This window comes from Sminthopsis crassicaudata, chromosome 2, assembly GCF_048593235.1.
Source record: "Sminthopsis crassicaudata isolate SCR6 chromosome 2, ASM4859323v1, whole genome shotgun sequence".
NCBI lineage: Eukaryota > Metazoa > Chordata > Mammalia > Dasyuromorphia > Dasyuridae > Sminthopsis > Sminthopsis crassicaudata.
Window position 1 is genome coordinate 606,798,180 of NC_133618.1, and position 26,485 is coordinate 606,824,664.

The following is a 26,485-nucleotide window of genomic DNA, read 5'->3' on the forward strand; positions in this document are numbered from 1 at the left end:
ATTACTAAAGGGTTTTGCTAAAAGAGTCTATTCTTTGCTCTTTCAAAAACTCTCCTGTATCTTTGCTGATCCAAGCGTGATTGCCTTGTCTTCCTTGTCTGCTTTTTTTGGGTCTGTTTTCTGTTTGCTTTTGCTTCTTTCCTTATTCTCATGCTATCTCACAGGGGTATTTTTGTGATCTTGAATAGAGATTCATGTTTCCAAGAACTTGCTAACCTAGCAGGTCTCCCCCCCCCAATTTGGTCACATTCCTCCACTTTCACTACTCTTTAATAATGGAATCTTCTTCACTGAGCACATGTGGGAGACAAGAAGCAGGATAACTAGTTCCGCCCTTTGCAAATAGTACAACAATGGCACTAAGTCTTTTGAGGAACAGCTTGGAGAAAAGGCACTCTCCTTCCTGCATCCTTGGTAATTTCAACTTCAGGCTAACTTCTGATGCTAGAGGAAAAAAGTTTGCAAGCTCCACCAGCCATTGATTAAGTCATCAGGAGAGAACACATTTTTTTTTGGTTATGTGCATCATTTTTAGGCTTTCCTGGGTTCAGCTTTAAGTTTTATTTTGCTTAGTACTATAGCAAAATTAAGAAAGAAAGAAGGAAGGAATATTGATAGAAAAATGATAAATACATATATTTTAGGACATGTATAGAAGTCATATTTACAATCAAATCATGACAGATTTTGGAAAGAAAGATTTTTTTTTCTGAACTTTCATTCCGAACAGTTTACTAAATGCAGTTAAATATATCATTGGTTTATTGATACTGTACACAATTATTTTTCCACAGTACAAATCCATTATTTAATGAAAATATAAAAAAACTATCCCAAATTATTCTTGTTGCTTTTGAGTTCTAATATCCACTATTTGCTTAAGTCACATGTGAGCAAAATTAGACACTAGCTTATGTACAACAGCAAGTGCTTAGTTTGATCATAGCCAATCATGTTTCTGTGGAAAGAATAATAGTGTTGCAAGAAATAGGAACTTCCCTTATTCATACATCACCAACCAATTTTATTTTAAAAGCATCTTTTATGCAAAATCTCCCTGTAGGAAACCCTTCCCCCCCCAAGGAAAATTAGAACCTTAGCCCAAGACCCCACCTGTCCCAGTCAGCTTCATGCATTTTCTTAGCATACATACATGCACTGTTCTTGTAGAAGCCATTTTGCTGATTGCTGTGGACATGCTGCTTAAACACTAGAAATGGGAAGGTAATAATTGAATCTTCCACACTGGAGTCCTATTGGATCACTGGACTGGCACTTTGTAAGCCCAGTTCTCTGAAAGACTCAAAACCTCCTTCCACCCCATTCTCATCCCATTTAAAAAAAATGTCTGTTCAAAGTCTTCCAATCTGATGAACTTCAAAAAATCTTGTGGGCTGAAGGAGTGAAACTTCTTCTACTTACCCAGAGCACAAAGGCAGGCTCAGGACCCCTCGGATCAATAAAGTTTGCCTCAATCTAATTCACTCAATATGTCCATACTTATTTCATCTGAACTGAATATGTGATTATATTCATGGTCAAAAGGCCATGAGCCAATCAATCTGATTGATGCTTCTGAGCTTCACTTAATTCATTTGACTTGTGATCAAACGCCAACAAAACATTTATAGCCACCATTTTGCAAACGTGAGAGCTAGAAGAGCCCCTAAAAGTCATTTTTAAAAACTAGCTTAACTAATTAACTAGTTTCATTTCTTCTATTTTACAGGTAAGCAAACTAAAACCCAGAGAGGTTAAATGATTTGTCTAAAATTACATAGCAAATTAGTGGTAAAGTTGGGATTTAGACTCTTTTGCCCAAATCAGAATAATAGGTGTCATTTTTAGACTGTTATTTTTGTTAAGGTGGCTTCTCCCAACTGTTGTTTTTTGCTCTATTAAAATTACCACTTCCTCACTGCACTTCAGGCAGGTGTTAGAAAAGCAGTCTGATTAAACTAATTCACACTAAGGTGTGAATAACTGATGGCTTCCCCAACACTAACCCTCCCAAATTTATAACACTATAAATTCTCTTCATTCTCCAGGATCAGTCACATAGGGGATGTTTAACAAATGTTTGTCAGTAGACTGATACTTATTCAATTTATATAGCTTGTTGGGGACAACACTAGCCTGGTCAACCTACTCACACTCCAAAAAAAAAATTAGAAGAAACATTGATGGGGATGTGTCTTATACTTCCTTTGAGCCCCCCTCTAGCTCTGAGAGTATTTGAGAACTATGGAGTAGTCAAAACTGTGGTAAATCACAGCTCTAAAGAGAATCTTTTCCACGGCTGGGATAAAATCCCTGGATAAAAGGTCCTACTGTAAGAATACTAAGACTGTATGACTGTTCCCCCACAGCTCCCACTTTCCAGGCATAATTTGGGGATAGTATATATGGTGACTGACCTGTCCTTTTCTTTGGTGGCTATGTAGAATGTTTAATTGGGGATAAAATAAGTGTAGTAAAAGATCAAGCTTATTCTGGTAGGGCTACTAAAATACTTTAGATAGGAAAATATGTCTCTGTGTGTGTGTGTGTGTGTGTGTGTGTGTGTATGTGTACTCACACATTTTAGAGTGTTTGTTCTAATATGTTCTCAAATGTACATTTTTAATACTTTTTTGAAATGTGAATTTTTTGGTACTGATCCATATATTAAGATACAATATGCAATGTGTATTCATTATAGGTGAAATCTTTCTTCTTCAGAACATTTCTACATAGCAAAGACAATTTTTTGGCCTTGAATTTTTCAGGAGAAACATAATATAAGTTTTTACTTTTTTCTTTTTAATCTTTTAGAAGTAGTAGAAATGATTTTGGGAGGGCCAAAAGAGTAACAGACTATAGCTCGTTTTAACACTTTTTTCTACATTGTTTCACTGTAAAACCCTGATGAATTTTATAGTCCCAAATAACTTTGTTGTTGTTATTATTATTCAGTCCTTTCAGCTGTGTTCAACTCTTCATGACCATATTTAGGGTTTTCTTGGCAAAGATACTGGAATAGTTGGGTCTTTATTTTTCCAGATTATTTTACAGATGAGGAAACTGAGGAAAACAGGATGAAGTGACTTGACAGAGTCAGCAACTAGTGAGGAGCTGAAGCCGGATTTGAACTCCAAGTGATGAGTCCTCCTGACTCCAGGCCTGGCACTATACAGTGAGTCATTTAGCTGCCCCTCACTAAATACAGTAAGTTTTAATCCCCAAATATAATAATTTTTTAAAAAGCAGCAGGGCAGTGATGTGGCATGGGACAATTAGGTAGGTAGAACACCAGGAGTTAGGAGAACCTGAATTCAAATCTGGCTCAGATATTTGAAACTCACAACTCTGATTGACTTGTTCCTCTCCCCAAAGATAACATGTCTGTCTCACAGATACAAAACAATTTTGCATTAAGCACAATTATCAGTATAGTTTTTTCTTGTTCCATTTTTTTTAATGTAACAAATTATCTTATAAACTAGGGATTGGCAAACTATAGTCTGAGGGCTAAATTCTTTCCTCCTGTTTTGTATGGACATTGAGCTAAGGATGGATTTTACATTTTTAAAACTTTGTTTAAAAATGTAAAAACAATTCTTAGCTTGCCTCAGTAGAATTTACCAACCTCTGTAATAATTCCTGAAAGGAATCAAACAAATTTTCTCATTCGGCCTCTGCTTGATTCATGAATCCCTTCTCTAACATTCAAATTCAATTTAACAAATGTCTCCAAGAAGAGGCCATCCAAAAACTCTTGACTTTTTGAGGCTGACTACTAAGATTGTTTATCCAGTGCTCATAACACATCCGATTGGACATTTTTTGCTCTTGTGTTCACTATACCTTTTTATTTTTATTTCTTTGCTCTTTTTGCTTTTTAATTTTTTTGCTCTTATATTCTTTAAAACTTTTTTATATGATGCCCAAAAACTGCTTCCATTTTTCACAAATGTGATTACTAAGTGGCTTTTGCCATAGTCAGACAAAACCAAAGAACAGGATGACTAATGCAGATGCTTACCTTAGTTGAGAGCAAAGGCTTTGTGTCTTCTACTTCAATAATCACATCCCGGTGAGGCGGGGCAGACAAAATAGAAGCTAAAAAGCAATGCACAGTGTAGAGATGGGCTCAATAGTCGTCCGAAGACCAAAAAGTATGGTGGGCAGAGAGGGAGAGAAAAGGGAAGGATGGCTGGGAAGTCACGGTCCTGTGGAGACTGGGCAGATGGGCTGCTCTCAGGAGAAAAGGGGAAATCTGGCAGCAAGGACAGGGTGTCTGCAGTACTGTAGTAAATATATGTTTGGGCATGAGCTTTTAACACCAGGCCATGTCAAATTTGAACAAGTACATTCAGATCTCCATTTCCCCACCCCACCGCGCTCCCCAGAGGCTTATCTCCTATTCATTTGCTTCTTCACTTTTATACACTGCTCTCTCAGACCTTTTTGGTCATAAGAAGGGCAATAAGATGTATTAATTATAGTCATGGCATAATAGCATCAGAAACAAATCAAAAATAGTTTTAGCTCTTAATGACAGAAATTCATAAAATATTTCCTGGAGAGAAAAGATGCTTTATTATGAAAATTTTGCTTGGGAAATAAATTAATTGTGCTGCCATATTCTTGATTTGTTTCTATAAATAGGAGTTGCTTCATTACATCATCATAATCATAAGCTCCTTGAGGCCAGGAATATTTTTGTTTTTGTCTTTGTAGCCTTAGAAGCTGGCATACAGTAAGCTCTTAATAAATGCTTGTCATGGAATTATTAGGAATAACCGATATTTATAGAGCTTTTATATTCCATCCATATATATTACCTTATTTGAACCTAACAATCATTTAAGATAAATCCTGAAGGCATTACTATTCCCATTTGGCAATTGTCATAACTGAGACTTAAGATTTAGACTACTGCTTTAGAGTTTGTAAAACACTTTATAGTTTCTCATTTTATCTTCACAACAACCCTGGGAGATAGCTATTATTATCTCCCTATTTCATGATTGAGGAAACGGAGGCAGTCAGAAGGTAAGTGACTTGCCCAGTGTCACACTTGCTGGTGATGTCAGAAGCTGGATTTGAGCCTGGGTCTTTCTGATTCTAGGCCCAGTGCTCTGTGCGCTGTGGCCCCACCTCGCTTCTTCAATACTCAAAGATGTTTGCCCACAGTCCCACAGTTAATAAGTGTCAAAGAAAGGCTCTGAACCAAGATCTCTCCTAATTCCAAGTATGACCTTCTTTCTACTATGTCTTACTGCCTGCTAAAGGACAAGGAGCCTCAAGGTACAGAAATCAGGTTTCTCCAAGCACAAAACCCTATGTGTAGTCCCTTCAATGGTGTCACAATCCTATTGCTGTAAATATTCTCTCCATCAGTTTGCAATTCCCCTTTCTTTAGAAAAGAGCGGAAGCAATTAGAGACTGAGTTGTCTAGAAGAAGACCCCTGACCTCCTGCTACTGACAAGCTGTGTGATTATGTACAGATCAATTAGCTTCTACATGCTTCCCCATCCATGAGAGGGGAGAGCAAGGATTTTTCCTTCCCCCTCTCCCTGTCGGAGTTTTGGTCGACACGGAGGGGAAAGCATGTGGAATCTCTGAGGTTCCTGGAAGAGAGGCTTGGCGTGAACCCCAAATTCTGTTGGCATTTACCTTTTAGTTGGGGTGCAACATCTTCCTTAAATGCATAAGGGTCACAACGAAACTGTTCCAGAAGGTCGATGGTACACTGGCCCACGATGGGCTTCCGTCCAAATTGGCGATGGTCTATCACTTTAATGACCAGTGGTGGAGTGTACAATTCTTCTTTGGGCAAGAGCTGTGAAATCAACAGTTTTATTACTTTGCTTTAATTTGATCTATCTAACCGGAGGGATAATTAACATTTTCCATGCCTTGGGACAACTTCCCCAAAAACCTCAAAGCAACATGCATGAATTCAGTTGAAGAGACCACAGAAACAATGGAACACAAGGCCCCATTGGTGAAAGTCTTGAGACACAGCACGAACGATCTATCTGCTGAAGTGGAAAGGGTTGGATTGGGAGGAAAGTGCTCCCTGCTAGCTTCCTATTTGCTAGGCGCAGTAGTTTCTATGGGGCTGAAAAGCCTGCAAGGGCTATTATTGCTCTCTAATTTGCAGCACCTTGGAACATAACCCCACATACCCCGTACTAGTTATTGCTCTGACTTCAATTTTGGTTTCTCCCCTCTAAGACACGTAGGTAGCTAAAGAAAGTCCATTACTACAGACAGGAACATTTACATGCCTTATTGAGAAATTACTTTCAAAGGAGATAAGAGTTCATAGATACCATAATAATCACATGTACTTAAAAAGGAATTTCAGGCTGAGACTAGGACTACATCTGATTATTGAGACCTAAATACAGTCATCTATATGGATCTAATCTATATCCTTTTTTAAGATCTTGATGTAATTCCCATGGGAAAAGTAGGGCAGCTGCCCTAGGGCATCCTAGAAGCAGAGTACCAGGACCTAGTTGGAAGGGAGGACTTCTCAAAGCTTTATCATTCTTTCAAGGTCCAATTACTGTTAGAATTAATTCACTCAATACTTCCTATGTTCTGCTCTTCAACTGGAGAGAAAATCTTTTAGATAAAGAGGATATTAATTTCTCCAGTGGTAATGACTATCGGGATTCTATTCTAGTCTGTTCCTATTCTAGATAAAAGCAATGTGAATTGGAATAAAAACAAAAACAACCATCTGCTTAGTTTATGCCTTGGCTTTGTCACTTACTAACTACATGTTATGGACAAATTCCTTAATATCTCTTAACTTTGGTTTTCTCATCCATAACATGAAAATCATAATTTCTGTCCTGCCTATCTACTAGGCTAATTGTGAATCTTCAGTGAGATGATGGATATAATACTTTGAAAATTGAGAAGAGCAACATGAGTATAATAATAGGTATTTCTACTCAACAATGAGCTCTATGAGGACAGCTTAACGATCCATACATCTCTCCCCCACACTGTACTTTGTGTATAGTAGGCATTTAAATGTTTCCTGAATTAAGTATATATATATGTATATATGTATGTGTATACATATATACATATATATATTTTAAGAAATACATATATGACATTCAATATGCAAAATGTGTGTTAGCTATTATATTACTGTTATTTTTTATTATATCTAAGAAATTTCTAGCTGTCAACCTAAGATTAAAAAGACATTGCTCAACAGTAAGATTCCTACATTTTCTATTTGCTGTTTAATGCCAGAGGTATCTGTGTGTGCATGTCCATGTACACACGTGTGCATGCATGGGTGTATATCCACATATTAAATCCACATATTTACGTATGCAAAATACATTATGCTTAATATATGTGAGGCAGGCAGACATTAGTAGACAGAGTTCTGGGCTCAGAGTGAAAAAGCTTTGGGATTGAATCCAGCCTTTGACAGCTTCTGTCTATGTTATGCTGGGCAAGTCATTTATCATTTATATGACTCAGGTAACTTCCTGGGTCTTATCTAAGCTACAGATAGGTTGTGATTTGTGCTGGTGGAGGGATTCCATTGTAATATGAGTCCTGAAGTACAACAGGCTTCCCAAAGCTGATAAAGCCATAGCTCTTTCCTCATTTTTTTCAAACTAGGTTTGTGCTTTCATCAGTGTAGGGGGTTCTTAGGGAACAACTCCTTTCAGTATAGACTGGGGCAACCTTCCCCCCAACTTGTAGACTTAGAGCATTTCCCAGGTACCAAGACGTTCCAAGGAGTCATACACTGGATATGCGTCAGAGATGGGAATATCAACCAACTCTTAAGCTTCTCTGCCCTACTGCCTCACATCTTTTCCATATTCAGTATGTATATGCTTCCATAGTGAATATAATTTTACTATGAGCACATTAAACATCTCATTTCAAGGAGCTGAGGGAGGGTTGATACAGTACCACTTTCATGAAGAGAACAGAACTTGGAAAGTTGGGCGACTTCTTAAGGTTTCTGATCACTGCTGATTCTACCCTTTCCCCTCCACACTCCACGATAAGACTTGGTGAAGTCACAGACGCCATCTGGTAATTTTTCATGTTTCTTAAACCCCAAGCTAGAATCTACAATAAAGAAAAAAATAGGAAAATTGTTAAGGGAATGAAGGAAAGTCAGCATACCAAGTGTGATATTCAAAAGGAAAAAGTATTCCCAGAATGGCTTATTTATAAATGGGGAGTTCTTTAGACTTTAATCCTGCTTAGATATTTTTAGAATGCCTATGAAAATATTTGAAGAAATAATAGCACAGAGGATATGTACAAGAAAAGAGCCCACCCCCTAAATCCGGTGCTTTCTGTTTAAGGAAGGACATTTTTCTTGAACTTTAAGGGGCAGCCTCAGGCATAGGGCTCTAGTTCTGGCTTTGACATCAAGTATGTCACTTCCCTTCTCTGGATCTCAATTTCCTCTTGAGGCAATCAATTGGACTCACTGTTTTCTGAGGGCCTCCTTAGAAATCCTTTGATCCCATGAGTTAAATGAGTTGGTCATTGAGAAGAGTTTTGAAATGGTAGAGTCAGAGTTGCTTGGATCAGGGCAGGGGCTATTTAGCCCCTGGGAAGTATGTCAGAAGGGGACATCCAAGGATTACGTTAGGTTAGGCAAACATGCCAGGATATGACGGCTTCCATGGTCTACAACGTACCGTTGCCATTGTGATACTCCTACAAATCTTCCCGTTCCTTCTATTTTTCCTCCCTCTGCTTCCATCACCCAGATTGCTGATATGAGCATTTCTCACCTTTTCCTATTTCCCCACCATCATTTTGGATTATTCAGTACAATTTGTGTCTGAGAAAATTTCTGGACAGGCCTAGCTACTCATCAGTCCCCTAGCAGATTCCACTCCCAGATCACATACAATAACCAGACAACTGCTCATTCCCTAACCGTACTGCACTCTGTACAAGGCTGGTGGGTAATGCAACATTCTTTTCTCCAGTGCATTGATGAATCCTTAATTTCTATTGATACGGATCCCCTTACCTCTTCTTTCCACATCTCTCCCCTGCACAAAGTGCAGCTTCTCAATGCCTTCTCATTTTGTAAGTGTTTTATCAATGTTTTTCCTTACGTCAGAAATACATACATTTAGTCCTGAAACCTTAGGGGTCATTTAATTCAACCCTCTCACTTTACAGAAGAAGAAACCAGAGCCAGAGAAAAGTCAACCAACCTGTTCAACATCACCCAGTTGGGCAGAGCTGGACCTCCAACTAAGGTTTCTTGCCCTGTGCTGGAGGCTCCCTCTAGACTAGGGGTTCTCAAACTATGGCCCGTGGGCCAGATGCAGTCTGCCAGGTTATGGAAAATGGGCTGAGGGGCGGAGACAGAGTGTGAGCTTTTGTTTTTACTATAGTCCAGCTCTCCAACAGTTTGAGGGACAGTGAACTGGCCCTATTTAAAAAGTTTGAGGACCACTGGTCTAGACCTTCTGTTAGCACTTACTCTTGACCCAGCTCTTTTTCAGACATGAAATTTAGAATTTTAGACTTTAAGGTGTAGGGGACACAGAGAGACCTGTTAGACTTCCTCTAACATTTATTTGCTATGTGACCCTGCTCAAGTCATTTAATGTCTCAGTATTCTAGGCAGCTTTCTAAAAGAGCAGGTGTCAATCTGCATAAAAAATTTCAGCAGAACCATCACCTCCCATCCTAAGTAAACATATTCTTTTAATCAACCCAACTCAGTGAGAAGAGAGAAGTACCTCAATAGCAGTGAGTTGAACCACAGGCCTAATTCCTTGAGGAACCATGTAGAGGTTTGGGGCCCTCTGGGATGGGAGAATTGGAAGGTTGGAGCCATCCTGATAAAGCAAACATGGTGACAATAATTATGTTCCTTCATTTCAAATAAAGCATTCCAGGGGAGACAAATAAATGTTTTCACCCAAGCACCCTGAAAGGAGGGAACAGGAAACTGATAAATTACCTTATCTCTGAGAATAAGCTCAGCAGTTACAAGTACATCCCCACAGGCTTTGTCTCCATTTTTAACTGGGTGCCAAAGAAGCTTAGGGGTGATGTCTACTTCTGGATTAAGCTTGACCACAGGGGAGCAAAAACTTCGGCCTAAAAATTCATCTTTGCCCTGAGGAAAAAATCCCCAAATTACATATATACATAAATTACACAATACATAAAAGTATTTCAGATGTCCATTTCCATCCCCTACCCCCAATCCTTAGGGAAATTCCAGTTGACCTACCACTTGGTCATTATCAAAGAGTTCAATGACAACTTTGGGTGGGTTTTGTACTATGGTTTGTGGATCTCCAAAGATTTCAATTTCATCAAATATAATAGTTTGGTCCCATGTTGGATTCAGTGTTGAATGTATGATTTCAGTTGTTTTGCTTCGATGGAGGAATGAAACATGAGCATAGGGATCTAAAACAAATAAACAGGATAAATGAACCAAAGACCTAGATGCCCAAAGTACCCTTCCCTATATTTTCCTACTACTTAAAAAGTAACATAAATGATAGATTGATTGGAGAAGTTATATGCTTCCTAAGGTGGCTATTGGTGTGGGGTCCTGTCTTTTTAATATGTGGATCTTTGAATGTGATGGAGCTTGATACATACAGAGCAAACTACCTATTGAGCCAAGAACACTTGGGTTGAGCTAATCAAATTTGTTTTTCCTGTGCCATCATTTCTTCTTTTATTATCAAGTAACAAGCTTTTTAAAAACCTAATTGTTCCTTCTTCTACTCTGCCTATTGAGCAAAATTTCAAAAAATATTAAATTTAAAATTTGTAAAAATTAAAAAAATTTCAAAAAATATTAAATTTAAAATTTGTAAAAATTAAAAAAATACATTCTTTAATGTATACTTACTCTCAAAAGTCAATGTTGCATAATTATTAAGATTAATGTTTTAGAGCTGAAAGCATCTTAAATATAAACCAGAGACCCAGAACTTGCTTAAGGTAATGTAGTAGGTGATAAGGTAATAGTAAGTAGCAGAGCCAAGCTCTGCTCCTGGTTCTTTGACTCCAAGTCCAATGTCCTTTCCATAATGCTAGACTACATCTCTTTTAACAGTTAACTCAAGGAGAAAGCATATTGATCACATAAGTAAAAAGCTTTCTTTCATCCTTGAGCATAGTGAGGCAGAAAAAGCTCTGAACTCAGAATCAGCAGACCAGAGTTCAAATCTTGGTCCTTCTACTTTGTACTGACATGACTTTGAACAAGTCATTTAAGAAATTCTCTAGTTTCAGTATCTGTGCCTTGAATTAGATGACCTCTAGAGTCCCTTCCAGCTCTAAATCCATAGTCCTAATTTCTCAGACTGGAGACAATCACTGTAATCTTTAGTATGAGAACAAAACAGAAGCATTTTTTTTTCCCTGAACATCTTTAGTATGTAGGGTAGTTGCCATATTTCTACCTCTGATTTTCAGTGATGGGGCACCCTCTGGTGGAAATATATAGAAATGTTTTTAGTATCAGTTCTAGAGCAAAGCTTCTTAAACTGTGAGCTATTACCTCATATGGGGGGAGTAAGTAAAGGTGAGGGCTATGAAAAATTGGGCAACAATAAAAGTATTAATTATTCCATTAATATTTAATTTTTTATTTAAAAATAAACAAGTACTTTATCTCTTTATCATGAAAATTTCCTTTTGTCTTTAACAAATGGTAAAATTATATGTATACCAAAGAATTTTTTTTAATAAATTTTTTTGGCTGAGGCAATTGGGGTTAAGTGACTTGCCCAGGGTCCCACAGCTAGGAAGTGTTAAGTGTCTGAGACCAGATTTGAACTCAGGTCCTTCTGACTTCAGGGCTGGTGCTCTATCCAAGGTACCAACTAGCTGCCCCCAAAGAATTGTTTTAAATAAATAAATTTCTTTATGATTCATTATCAGTAAATGTTTGATTTATATATATATATATATATATATTTTATATACCTAGAGTCATGTAAGAATTTTTCAGGATAAAAAAGGATCATCAGTAGAAAAAATTGAAGAAACCTTGATCTAGAGTAGGTTCAAATATAGACACACACACACACACACATACACATACATACATATGTACATACACACACAAAATCAGGCAGGAATTCAACCCCACATAAAGTGTTATTGGAATTAAACTGTCTGGAAATGTGCTCCTTTATTTTAAATGCTTCACTTGCCTTCTGTAAATGTCAGAGAAGAGCAAGAAGATATAAGAAAGGGCTAGTTGAAGTTTCTCCATCCTTGGATGTTCTCATTCTTTTCATTTTTTTTCTATTTTAATTTTTTGAAATATTTTATTTTTCCAACTACATGTAAAGATAATTTTCAACATTCATTTTTGTAAATCTTTGTGTTCCAACTTTTTGTCTTTCCCTCTCCAAGACAGCAAGCAATCTGATAATAGGTTAAATATGTGCAATTCTTTGAAACATATTTCCATCCTTGTCATGTTGTGCAAGAAAAATCAGATCCAAAAGGAAAAAAATCATGAGAAAGAAAAACAAACAAATAGCAACAACAAAAAGGTGAAAATATTATGTTTGATGAATGTTCTCATTTTTATCTGTGGTAAGATGCCTGGATCCCTAGTTCTCTGAAATACCACCAGATGGCATTCTACCACCACGTGTCCTTGGCCATAGAAACAGTATCACAAGATACTTTTTTTTTTTTTTTTTTTTTTTTTTTTAAGAAATGACCAAATAGGGGAATAAGAAACATTTTAACATAAAATATTGGCTTATGATAGAATTTAATGATTTTGGTTAACTTTTTTTCCTTACCTGAAAAACTGTCTTTATCCAAAGCCATAAGATTTCTGGCCTGATATATATAGCAGCGAAGGTGATAGTTATGTACTCCTTTTAAAAAAAAGAACCAAAATTAATTTACAAGAAATATAACATACTAAACTTCCTTTGTGTGTGTGTGTGTGTGTGTGTGTTGATGCATACATATGCATAAACACGTGCTAGAACAGAAAGAAATTAGCAACTTAAAAAAAAACTATACCCATTTTAAAACACTGCATTCACTTAACTTATAAAATCCAGTTAAAGCTTATTTAAAACCAAAGATACTTCTTTGTGGGATTAAACTAAAAGTCAAATTGGAACACTGAGACTATCCCACTTAGATTATTTTAATAGCATTCCTTAATGATAACGAAAGAAAAAGAGTCTAAAACAACTGAATGCTAGAAACTCACTGTCAAAATCACAGGAAACGATTGGCGTATTTGCACCAAACACAGTGGTTGCACTATATTTGTGTTTTTCCATGCTTTTCTCATCTCCATCTTCAGTAGTATCGGCTCCCTGAGATAAAATGCAAAAAATAAATCAACCACATGTTAAATAATGAAATAATAATGGAAAAATAATGAAAATGAGAAAATGGTAATAATGAAATATTAAATAATAAAGTCATGAAAAATAATGAAAAAAATCTTTCCTTGGAAAACTGGATTTTGGTAAATATTTTTTCTTTTCTTTTCTTTTCTTTTTTTTTTTCCCCTGAGGCTGGGGTTAAGTGACTTGCCCAGGGTCACACAGCTAGGAAGTGGTAAGTGTCTGAGACCAGAGTTGAACTTGGGTCCTCCTGAATTCAAGGCTGGTGCTCTATCCACTGCGCCACCTAGCCGCCCTCTGATAAATATTTTTTCTTAAAAAAAGAGGGATTTCCATTGATTGGAAAATAGCTAAATAAAAATAAATTTAACTACATGATAATATAATGGACTGTTAGTATGCTGTAAAAAACAAATAAAATGAATACTGGAAAAGTATGAGAAGACTTATATGAACTGATACAGAAAAAGGCAAATAGAACAATGTAAACAATATGCACAGTAACTACAACAATGTAAAAAGAAAGAATAATGTCAGTAAGAAAAGTAAACTATGATATATAATTATAATAGCCCAAAACATAGTCCTGGGGAAGAGATGAAAAGAATGTCTCTACCTTTTTTATTTGCAAAATTAGGAGATTAGAGTATGGAACATTGCATGTATAGTATTGTCACAATCAATTATGCTTTGATTTGTTTTGTCATTTTTTCCCTTTTTTGTTACAAGGAGTGTTTTTTTTTTTTTGGAGGAGATTAGGGAAGTAGAAATATATTTGTAATTGAAGATGATATATAATAATTAAATCAAAGACATCTTAAAAATCCAAAGTAATATATAAATGCAAGTTTTCATTAAAAAAATTAGGAAGAGCGCTCCATCATGTTACCACTATGTGTAACAAGTGCTGCCATTTTCTTTTAGTAAAAATCAAGAAAGCTACCAAAGGCTCTTAAGTTATCAAAGGAATGATCTTTATCTTCTCTTTCACACAGTTAAATAAAACTTTGTACAGAGTTCTTTCTTGAGTGGAAGTCACCCCCTGTTTGAGTTTGCATCAAGAAACTAAGTACCACAAGTACTAAATTCTGAGAGGAAGTATGTGTTGGCAAGGTTGGAAGTAGATTTAATTATAATTTTCAGTCATTGAATAGGTTCTTCTTATGTGGAAGGATAAGATGCAAAGAAATCACTATATATTTATCTGTTTTAAAAACTATTCATATTTCTATTTAAATGGATTCTGAAGAAAACTCTTGAGGTTGAGAAAAAAGAAGTCATAATTCTATTAGGAACAAGGTTTGGAGTAAGGTAGAAATCTGCTAAAATGGTTACCAGTAAATCTGCAATATTTGATTCAAATTTGATTTTGAGGAAAAAATTTAATCCTTAAAACATTCCAATAGGAGGTCATCTGGTCACTTGAGGCAGCCCTTCATTTTTTTGGTTTACTTCAATTTTAGGGAGTTTTTTCCCTTTATGGAGTCTTGTTCAGCATCAAGGAACACTGGGAAATGGAGTTTTTCTGTAGATAGAAGGAAGGACTGCAGGATCATGAGAAGCAGGAATTGGATGAGATGGGAGAAACTGAGAAAGTTTTTAGTCCTAAGAGAAGAGGAGGATGAGCAGTAGGAGAAGAGGCATAGATGGGGCAGCAAAGGGAGAGTCAATTACAAGTAAAGGCCCTGGACTGGCTCACTGATTCACTCAAGGAATTATCCATCTGGAGAAAGGCTGCTATTAGCCCCTATGCACTTACTTCATCTCATTTCATTTATTACTTCCTCTTCCTTTTCTCTGCTTCATCACTTTCAGCTTACCCTTTAAAGTGTCCTGTTCTTTCAAAATCTTGTTTGAACTTTCATAATGTGTTTTATCTCCAAATAAAGATAAGCTAACTTTTATTATATTATGAGCAATTGTTTGCTATAAAGGGGTGGGGAAGAAGGAGAAACAGGGGAAAGGACAAAAGTGAACATGTGTAGCCATCTACATCCAGATAGAAGACTATGAAGACTGTTGATCATAACATAGTATTTTCACCTTTTTTATTGCTTGCTTGCTTTTTTTTTCCTTTCTCATTTTTCTCTCCTTTTGATTTGACTTTTTTTGTGTGCATGTGTAGCATGATAAATATAGAATATGTTTAAAAGAATTGAACATGTTTAATCTGTATTTACTTGCTGCCCGGGGGAAGGGAGGGAGGAAGAAAAATTCAGAACACAAGGTTTGTAAGAGTGAATGTTGAAAACTATCTTTGCATATATATTTTTTTAAAATAAAAAGCTATTATTATTATTAAATAAATTTAAAAAAATAAAATGATATTAGAATTATTTTTAAAAAGTAAACACATGTGGTCAACTTCTTTGGACTTTAAAGAAAAAAATCATGAGCCTGTATTACTTTTTGGTAGCATAAAGTACAGCTTCACATATAAAATCTAAATTTCTTTTCCTAGCTATTTCCAAATAGTGCTGCTTGCCCTTTGGGTATCTTCCTCCTCATCCTTTTCTTCCTCCTCCTCCTCATTTTCCTCCTCTTCCTTTTTTTCTTCTTCTTTCTCCTCCTCAAACTCCACCCCTGAAACCCTGGGCTTTATTAGGTGAGTTTCTCACTTTATCTTGTCTGGAGTCAGGTCATCATGACCCTTGTCATATATTTCCAAACCACACGACCATTAAAGATTTATCACCATCCCTTCCAACTCTTAAGTATTGTATTCTTCTATTAAAATTTAAGTTCTTTGAGGGAAAAGACTGTTTTGCTTAGTTGTCCTTTTATTCCTGTCATCTAGTGTGAGACACATAGTAAATGCTTAATAAATGATTTTTTTCATTCAATTCTTCATTCTTTCAAATTTGGCTTTGTGACTTCTACCTGCTGTTTTAATTTCTTTCCTCTGGGGCCAAAGAAACTGAATATTCTCTCTTCCCCAGGACAGTCCTTCAAATTCTTAAAGATGGCTAATATGTCCCTCTGAAACCTTCTCTTCTTTTGGTTAAGCGTGACTACTTCCTTTAGCTGTTCTGCATAATGTATGCCTTTCAGAGTGCTGGTCCACCCTCCTCTAGATCATCTTCAGTTTATCCTTGTCCTTCCTAAAAGGTGGAAAGTGTGGAGAGGTTGCTATGTGCAGGGATGAAGTGGTCCCCCTCACAGAAGACACTATGAACTTATTAAAGTATTGCTATACTCACAAGGGCACCTTCAAGTTTAAAGATAGCAGCTGCACCATGTGTTTCCGAAGTAGCCATCTTTCTTCTCCACCGTCTACGACGAAAGGTATCTGAACTGCGTTGTTTCCAGTGAAATTTCCACCCAATTAAAGAGGCATATTCCCATCCTTCTTTATCTTCTAGTGCTTTCAACCCCTAAAATAGAGTGAAGAATAATTTCATTTCTTCATAGAGCTTTCTATATATGATTGCTCTTATTCTCACTCATTCTTTACAAAACAAGAGAAAAAGTATATTCACATCATCCAATTTGCCCATTTTGCAAATGGCAAAATAGTCAAGAAGGATAATTAGTTGCTCATCTTTTTAGGAGGACAGGACATATCACACACTTTATTTTTCTATTAAAAAATCCCAATTCTTTCTCGAGTGTTTTATTTAAATATATTAGTAGAAAAAAATAAGTATATTAGTAGCATAATAAGTTCATATGTAATAATGGTATAACACACTATTTCAAAGTCTGATTCTTTTTGTACAGCAAAACAACTGTTTGGTCATGTATACATATATTGTATTTAATTTATACTCTAGCATATTTGACATGTATTGGTCAACTTGCCATCTGGGGGGAGGAAGGTGGGGAAAAAATTGGAACAACGGGTTTGGCAATTGTTAATGTTGTAAAATTACCCAAGCACATATCTGGTAAATAAAAATTATTAATTTAATAAAAATGGTGTAACAATAAATAAATTACATTTTATCATTGAATAAAACCAAGGTTGTGGGTTTTTTTTAAACTATTACCTATACAGGTCCATTTCAACACAATCATATATACCTCTGTATTTTGTAATGTTGATATTAGAATTTAAATATTACATGAAGTCAACAGAAGAAATAAAAGAGGATTTCAAAATGGAAAATCCTTAGTGATTATTCTAGCATCAGTCCCCTCATTTTACATATGAAATAAAAAGATGAACAATAATGCAAAGGGGTGACATGACCTGTTCATGACTACCTGGAACAAGCTACCAGTAGAGACAAGGCTAGAACCCATATCTCCTGATTCTCATGTAAATCTTCTTTCTGCTGTACATCTCCACCTCTTAGGTAAGAGGATCCTGGAATAATGTCTAAGACCTTATGACCTCACCAGGGTGGAAAGAAGTAATTATTAAACAAGAAATGTGTTATGGTAAAGGATTCCTGTTCCCAAAACTACCTATGCTAAGTTCTTTAGCAAAAGATATCTCAGTGTTCTTGATGTAAGAGAAGTACATTTCTCACTGATCCTCTTACCCTTGCAGTACTTGCTGCTGATTGCGTTAAATCCTTCTTGCGTTTGCGGACCATTCGCCGCCGCCTATGTGTATGGTACATTTTCTCAGCAGCAACCCAGGACTTGGGCTTGTTATCAGGAGGAATGGTAATTCCATATTCCCAGCCTGAAAAAGAGTTTTTAAAACACTGGCATAAAGAGGTCAATTTGGCTGAAAGGTAAATAAATCTCCAGGAAGAATTCTGCCACCCCCACTTAGCCTTGGGTCTTTGAAAAATGAGGTTTTCATAGAGGAGCTCCTAGATCCTTTCTAGCTCGGCAGTTCCATGAGTCTGTGATTCCGCCTCCCCTTCTGCACTGATGAGGTATTCCCGCAGACTCTTCAGTTCCCACCTGACCCCTCTACGTGGCCATCCTGTATAAACACCCACTTCACCTCCACCATCACAGCAATCTTGACTCTCTGGGCCTGTTTTCTTGTAGCAGTCAGTTCATCGGTCAACAAACATTTATTAAGTCCCTACTATGTGCCAGGCACTGGCCCAAGCACTGGGTATACAAGGCCAATCCCTGCTCTCAATCCCTTTTTCTTCTTGCACAGAAGGACACATGTTGGACCGCCAACCAAGACACATCTATGAAATCAGGGTAATGAAATGATCTCGTGGTGGGATATATATATTACCTTTCTCATCCACAGCTCGGTTTATATCATACTTCCAAGCATCATCTTCCCATTCCCAGCCAGGGGGACAAGTCATCTCATTGGGTGATGCTGCCTTTTCTCCATTCTTTTTCAAAGGAAAGGAGAAGAAAGAGAGTCAGAGAGCATGCAAAAATGAGGCGGGATGCTGCCGCCCCCTTCACCAGACTTTCCAAACTCTATTAGCATTCCAGGTTTTCTCATAAATATTTCTAACTTAACTTGCAAACAGAAGCCCTTTGTAAAGACTTGGATTTCTAGCCATCTTTGGAAGCACCTCAAGATTAAGATTTGCCCTTTTGTAAAATAATATACCTGTCCATTGGAGAGTCTCTGGAGGAAGGAACATATCCCAGAAGGAAGAAACATTAAATGCAGCACAATATTAAAAAACTGGGAGTAAACCACCACAGAGCCATCAAAGCTTGTACAAAACAGTGAATCCTACCTCATGTAGAATATGGTGAGGAAGGTTTTCAATTTAGATTTATTTAATGACTAAATTAAACTTTATGTTGAGACTTCAGGTTTCACTTCTATCATTCCAACCTTTATTTTAAAGTGCTGATATTTTCTTATCAATGCTTTACTGAGGATTCTGGAATATTTATGAGATGGGGGCAATACCCCAAACCATTGTTCCCTCCCAAGGTCCCCTGAGATATGAATTAGACCCCTAGATTCCATTTCCCACAAAATAAAACTAGAGATCAAGCCCCTTTCTTCCCTCTGGAGTAAGCACTTGTAATGTAGTGGAAAGATCACTAGATTTTTAGTCAGAAGTCCTGGATTCCAATCCTGGTCTGTCTATTTGCAGTTATATAAGAGTTTGTAACTATTAATCTCTTTACAATTCAGTTTTCTCATCTACAAAACAGATGTGATAATTTTATACTATCTGTATCACAGAATATTTGTGTAGATTATTTGAGTAATATTTTAAAGTTTCTAAGTGACTTTACATTTTTTTTTTACATCTAAGCCTCAAACTAACCTTTATGGGAGGTATGACAGGCAATATTATTCCTATTTAAAAGAAAAAGAAACCAAGACTGAGAAAGAACAAATGACTTGCTAACAGTTACAATTACTAGATTGGAATCCAGGCCTCTAGGTCTAGCTGCTCTATAAATGAATAAAACCTAGAATTTTCATGTAAAAGTATGCACCTCTTCAGGGTCACAGGAGTTAATAGTCAACTTGAGCTTGCTAGAATTATGCCATTTATCAAAGTGATTTTGAAATAGCTTCTATCTACTGAATCACCATTTTTCTGAAATTGATATATATAGTGATGAATTCTCATATCTTGGGAAGGAATCATTTTTAGTTCTAATCATGTGGCCTGGGGTTCAGATTATTATCAGGTTGAATATAAAAAATCAATATTGGATACATGTCACATGTACTGAAGAATTCTCTCATATGAATTCTGGAAAGGCATCATTTTCAGTTCTAACCAGATGGTCTGTGCTTTGGATGACATCAAGTTGAATACAAAAATCAATATTGAGCCCAGTCTCTTCTAGTAGATATCTATCTAGTAGATTGTGACAACAATTACAAGCAAAGGAGGAAAATCATAGACTTGTGGCTGATGGTTCTTAACCTTTACAAGTGAAAAGCTACCAGAACTAAGCAAGAACGGGTGGCTCACCACATCTGTATAAGTGTCCTCCATTGGCTTCCATTCCCCTCCTGGATAGCGGCTTTCATTCTGATACACTTCATCTGTAAACTCTGTGTGACCAGCATCTGCTTCAGTCAGCAAACTGGGGAGAAATCACACTCGTGTTATTGGTGGAAGCTTCTAAACTCAGTGGCTCTTCACAGAGATCACAGAATCAGCCCTGGAGGGGCCATAGTTAAGTAATCTAATCTCTTATTTCCCAATGAGTTCATTGATGTCTGAAGCAGGACAATGACTGGCCCAAGCTCACACAGAGAAGAGAACAATCACTTAGTAAGTTCTGACTAAGTGCTGAATGCTGTGCTAACTAAGCACTTTATAAATGCAATCTCATTGGATCTTTATAACAACCCTGAGAGATAGTTGCAATTCTTTTCCACATTTCATAGCTGACAAAACGGAAGCTAAATGACTTGCCCAGTATCATACAGAGCATAAGTATTTGAAACTAGATTTAACTCGGATCTTCTTGACTCCAAGCCCAGCACTCTCTACCTTGAACTGGGTATCAAATCCAGATGCTACAAATTTGAATCCAACACTCCACCACACTAGCAGCCTTACATGAGTTGGAAACTGTCCATGACTAGACTATTTCCAAGGAATGAATAAAATAGTGAAAATGATGGATTCTCTCATGAATCCTGGAAAGGCATCATTTTCAGGTCCAACCCTGCCACTTAAAACTTTAGGTGATCATCAGGTTGAATAGAAAAATCAATATTGAATCCAGTCCCTTTTAGTATTCTCCATTCTACCAGTCAGTAAGAGCTACCAGGGAGATACAGGACAATGGAAGTATCTAGGGCAAAAACCTATTACTTAGAGTTTACAAAGACTTTGCCATTTGCCATTGACACTGAAAACTCTTAAAGGTGAAGGTGAGGAGGAAATGTATTTAAGGAATGGGAGATGGCTACTGTAAAGGTACAGGACAGGGGAAGATGGATTGCCATTTGTGACAGAGAGAAAATCATTTTAGATAGACTATAAAATATGACAGGGGGGAACAAGGTTGGAAAGATAGCTTGGGTCCAAGTTGTAAACAGGATTTGTATTTAACACACAAGCAACAAGTTTACTAAGTAGGGAAGTGATGATTAGCTCGTTGCTTAAGGAAAATCACTTTAGCAACTGTGCAGGAGACACTGGAGGAGGAGAAGTTTGAGTCAGGGAAGCTACTTAGGAAATTTTGGTGATGATATAATTGAGATGTGGTAAAAGTCTAAACTAAAAGGATAGTTATGTGAATGAAGAGAAGGGATAGGATGCAAGAGATCTTAGTGGAGGCTCAAATAGCAAGATTTGGCAACTGATTGGATATGTGATATGAGAGGGGTAGGGAAGATGTCAAAGTATGAACCTGAGAGAATGGAAGAATGTATTTACCTTCATCAGAAAAAAAAGGGAAGTTCAGATTTCCAGGGAAAGATAATAAATTATTATGTAAGCATAGTCTATGCAATCTAACTCAATTGCATCAAAAAAATTGGAGCCCTTGATTCCAATCTTTCTTTGTTCCTCTCAATATTGTCTGAATGGAAGGGAGATCTTTCTATCTGATTTTTAAGAATGAATCATGGTATGCAAATGAGTCCTGAAAATCATTACAAGGCTTAGAATAAATTAGTTTTTCATGATTATCTTTAGTGCACTCCGATAAAACACTAAAATACTATGCAGTAGAAAGAATATTGGATTTGGATCTTCCTTTTTGGCATCCAACATGGAGTTGTCATTCGCAGACTTTTAAGAGCAGACTTTAAGCAGTCCTTTGACTGTGTTCATAAGGTTGAGAGTAGGAATTGGGGAAAGCCAACCCTGAGTGAGTCCACTTCCACCCAATGCTCCAAGCATTGTTTTGTAACAACAGAGAAATATTCCATATAAGGCCTTTGCTATTTGGCCCAAAACATTTCCCAGTGTTTTTGATGTACACAGATGTTAGGAGGAGTATATTTGTGTAGGAATCCCCATTTTCAGTTGGCAAATTCCTCTCTCAAGATTATTCATTTGTTCATCCTTGTTTAGTGAATTATGAGCTCCTGTTAGCATGAATGACATTTTTTCTTTTTCTGTGAAGTTCTACAAAATTAACTAGTTTTCAATGTATACTCAGAATTGCATTTTTATTGGTAGAGATAAGAGATCAATAAATTCATTTTTAAGAATAGAAAACTTACCTTCTTTCAGGATCAACCAACCACTCTCCTTCCCATTCCCAGCCTTTGGGAGGCATGAAAAACTCTTTCTTGAGTTTTATTTTTCCTGTGACATCCGAAAATTTATGTCGACCAACAAGTCCAGAGGTGCCCCACTTTCCAAACATCAGTGCTTGATTTTCATACTATGTTTTAAAATGTAAAAATGTAAATTAAAAATTAAAATACAAAATACACATATACATATGCATATACATATAAACATATACATATGCATATATAAACATATACATATATATATATGAACATATATATATATATATATATTTATATATAAAAACATAAGAGGCAAAGGAATAAGGTCAGCCTGTGGGTTTTAAAAGTCATTCTAGGGTAGGATGACTTTAACTAGAGTCCTCCCTAAAGACCTTATTCCAACATAGCTGCAGAAAACACATCTTCCCACAGACAGAAACAAAGAATGGGCTTCCTCCTTCTAATCTATATTCACAGAACCTTTGAACCACAGACCCTTAGAGGCAGAAGGGGCTTTAAAGGTGATCGGGGCTAACCTCAACATGTGGGGCTCCCTGTTGGGACGCTCTCCTCAGGTTTGTGTGCAGACCAAGTAAACACATTGGAATTTTGATCCTAAGCTAAAAGTTTTAGAAACTGGCTGAGACCATCCCATCTGAGTGTGGCCATAGAGTTCAGAGCATGCACGTGGCCATGGTGCTCAGTCTAGCCTTAGGAGTAAAACACTGGATGCAGTCTGAGACATTATCTTTGAATGAGCTCCGTTGTTCTTAATGATTTATTTTCTTAATAAAAACTATCCCTAGATATTGATGTCAGTCCACCTATGGCCTATACACCGATGTATATACATCTCTATGTATGTATACATATATATACACTTACATACTAAGAGAGAATTTTAATGTTTGCCTCTGTTGCACCATTAACAAAATGTGAGACTTTGACCTTACTTAATTTTTCTGGATCTCAGTTTACTCATCTCTAAAATGGGAACTGCAGTTTATTTCTGCCTATTTCTACTTAGTAAACTCCTATCTCTTCACCTATTCTTTTTATCTACTATTTTGTCCCTAACTCTGCCCATCTTAACACAGGTCATCAACACTTCATTGATGAGTATACAGCTTAGTCTAGCTATTAACTCTAAGAGCTCTGTCCCCCTACATCTACAATTACCCCATTTAGAAGAGTAGGGTGAGGGAACTGAAACTCATATTGTTAAAGCCCATTGACTGGTAATTCTGCCAGCCCTGACTGCTTCAGGATGTTCCTGGAGATGGACGGCACAATAATAATTAGTATGATGCCTTATCATCTTAAAGATCTTTTACAGATGTCGTATCACCTGGTGAAGTTGGCATAGTAGGTATTACTGTACTGATCTGATAAAGGAGGAAACTGAGTCTCAGAGCAGGCAGAGGCCATTCTGTTAATTAGTGACAGGCCTGGGACAAGAATCCAGATGTCCTCTTAGGCAGAATCATATTCTACTATATCGGGGTCAGCCTCAGGGTCCCAGACCAATGTCATTCAAACCTGCAGAAGTATTAGCTCTGGCTTGAGGTAAACAGAATAAATATAATTTTAAAAAGCAAAATCTCTGTTCAAGTCTGGACTCAGTTTTCTGCCTTTCAAATATATCCAGGCTAAGTTTTTGAGGATTGAATAACTACCGAAGTCTCTTTTATTCTGATTATTTTACATCAGTATAGATATGTATATGTTGGCATGTAACTCTAACTTGATGTTTATGATCAGGCCTCTTTCAAAGTATGTGATAACTGGTTCTGAACGGCCCCCTCCAAAAGTAATCCAGCCTTTTTCCCTCGAGGGCCTTCAAAAGTGTTAACATCTGAGCTCCTCGGAGCTCCAAGCTCTCCGATCCTCTGCTGCTTTTGTGAATCATTGCTGAATAAATGAAATGTCATCAGAGTTCTGGGAAACTTTTAGGAGGTCACATGAAGGCCAGGGGGAAAGCAACAATCCGGACAGAAATCTGAGCTCTCCGAGGATCCTGTCATGTGATACACTCAATGCTGTCACTTTCACAGTTACATAATCAGAAAAATTGATGAAGGAGGTTAAGCCCCCCCAAAAGGATGCTTGAAAACGACCCGGGTCAGATCCTGCCAGGGATGCCTTTTGCTGGGCCTTTCGATGGAATTTGAGTTTCCAACAGTGAGATGAAAAAAGGTGACATTAGAGAAAGATACCATTTCTGCAAAGACAGTGAATGCTCCTTCAGCAAAGCTGTTAAATTTCTTTTCAACAGCACTTAATCCAAGCCAAATGTTAACACGCAGCTCTGCCGGAACCTTCATGCCGTTGCTCTTGTCCTGTGGGTACTGGAATGCAAAAGGTAAATAGTTAGGGGCTGTCTCGAGCAGTGACGTTAAAACAAAAGCCTAATACAGGGAAAGGCATTGTATCCCTACAAAGTTTAGGATAACATTTTTTAAAGCTAAATTTCCAATTGATTTTGACCACACACAGAAAAATAATAACAGAAAAAGAATGTCCTTCTCTCTTCCCCTAAATAGAACAATGGCAGAAGTTAAGGGATCCAGTAACAACAGAATATTTCCTCTAAACAATATCCTGTGATTCACCCTCCTGGAGTTACCAGAAACAAACAAAAGAAGTGGTACCTTCCTATTTTTCTTATTCTGAAAGTAATCCATTAATGAGTTTGTTCTAACTCATCCTGAGAATAATGCTACTTCCTATTCTGTCTTAAGGAAAATTGCAGGAGAAAAATAAATTTGGCTCCCTTCGCTTGACACAACAGGATTCCTACTTTCTTCTGGGCACTTAGGACATGTACTTTCAAAACAACTATTTTGGGAAATATTTGCAGTTTTTAGTCTGGGAAACAGGCTTTATATTTAAGTGTCTTAAATTTCATGAGGGATGAAGTTCTCTACCTTCAAAAAGATGGTCTGGGTCTTCCCGCAGTACTTCCCAGAAGCTTCTTCACTGGTGGTGGAATATAAAACCTGATGTGCAGGAATTCTAGCGTAGGCCAATCTTTTCTCTCCCCGGATCATCCATATGATAATATCAGGCATACTGTTTTGTGGCTGGTCAGTTTGGTGTGAAGAAAAAAGAAAACAAAAGCAAGATTACCTATCCTGCTAAATAAAAAAAAATTATGATAGGGTCATAAAAATGGAAAGGATCCTGGAGGCTTGGAGTCCAGGGAACATCACCTAGTACTAAATGGAAAAGCTGGGTGGGATTTGAAATCAAGTCCGACGCTCTCTTTCCATTATGTTGTACAGAAGTATGGAGTTGTCAATGGAATTAGTAGTTTTTGCTATGATTGTGTTTCTTCCATACTGCCAGATTTAGGTCAGTCAGCTTCAGCATCTCCTTTTGCTATGTGTCTGGAGCTGAGTAAGACCTTGCAAGACCCTCTTCTCCCACTTCCCCTTGGCCAGGTTTAAATATCCTGAGCCTTGTTCCAAGGGCTTAGAAATTGGCTTACACGGAGCTGGAACCCTACCTATCATAAGCCTTTCCTACTACCTTATATTTCCTCTGCTGATCATCTCCAATTTGTCTTGTAAAGAATTTGTCTGTACATAGTTATTTGGATGTGGTCCCCTCTCATTAGACAGTGACCAGTCTACTACTTAGCACAGTGCCCAGCACATAGTAAGCACACTTAATAAATGTTTATTGACTGGATGACCAAATGCAAGTTCACTATTCTCTATTCACTCATTTTTGAAATTAAAATCTCTGAATTGTTATACTGAAACTCTAGTGATTTTTAATATCATTGATTCTTCACATCTCATTGGGTCTATTTTTTATTTCCCAGAACCATTTCCTGACCACTGACCCACCACCATCATTCTAATTCCTATGTGAAGTCCTCACCAAATCCTTACTATTATACTTAGCAAAGATAGATTACAGTACTGAGGACTTATAGTTTCCTTTCAACTGTGTCTCGCAATCACCCATTTATCCATTCAACAACAAGCAATTATTAAGCACCTACTGTTTATCAGGCAATCACTAATAAAACTATTA

The 26,485-nt window shown here is 37.0% G+C and overlaps 1 protein-coding gene across 2 annotated transcripts in view; it reads right to left on the reverse strand.

Annotated features, from left to right (window-relative positions):
- Positions 1 to 26,485, reverse strand: part of MYOF (myoferlin) — a 151,313-nt gene that overhangs the window by 19,012 nt on the left and 105,816 nt on the right. For both annotated transcript variants that reach the window (XM_074295890.1, XM_074295889.1), the window contains 15 exons: positions 25,369 to 25,524; positions 24,658 to 24,789; positions 22,427 to 22,590; positions 20,211 to 20,325; positions 18,536 to 18,641; positions 17,871 to 18,016; positions 16,584 to 16,757; positions 13,242 to 13,350; positions 12,817 to 12,894; positions 10,263 to 10,444; positions 9,987 to 10,145; positions 9,763 to 9,861; positions 7,952 to 8,113; positions 5,663 to 5,828; positions 4,025 to 4,101 (listed from right to left, as the gene is read on the reverse strand). In XM_074295890.1, the coding sequence (XP_074151991.1) occupies positions 4,025 to 4,101; positions 5,663 to 5,828; positions 7,952 to 8,113; positions 9,763 to 9,861; positions 9,987 to 10,145; positions 10,263 to 10,444; positions 12,817 to 12,894; positions 13,242 to 13,350; positions 16,584 to 16,757; positions 17,871 to 18,016; positions 18,536 to 18,641; positions 20,211 to 20,325; positions 22,427 to 22,590; positions 24,658 to 24,789; positions 25,369 to 25,524 (2,025 nt within the window). The remainder of the gene's footprint in view (positions 1 to 4,024; positions 4,102 to 5,662; positions 5,829 to 7,951; positions 8,114 to 9,762; positions 9,862 to 9,986; positions 10,146 to 10,262; positions 10,445 to 12,816; positions 12,895 to 13,241; positions 13,351 to 16,583; positions 16,758 to 17,870; positions 18,017 to 18,535; positions 18,642 to 20,210; positions 20,326 to 22,426; positions 22,591 to 24,657; positions 24,790 to 25,368; positions 25,525 to 26,485) is intronic.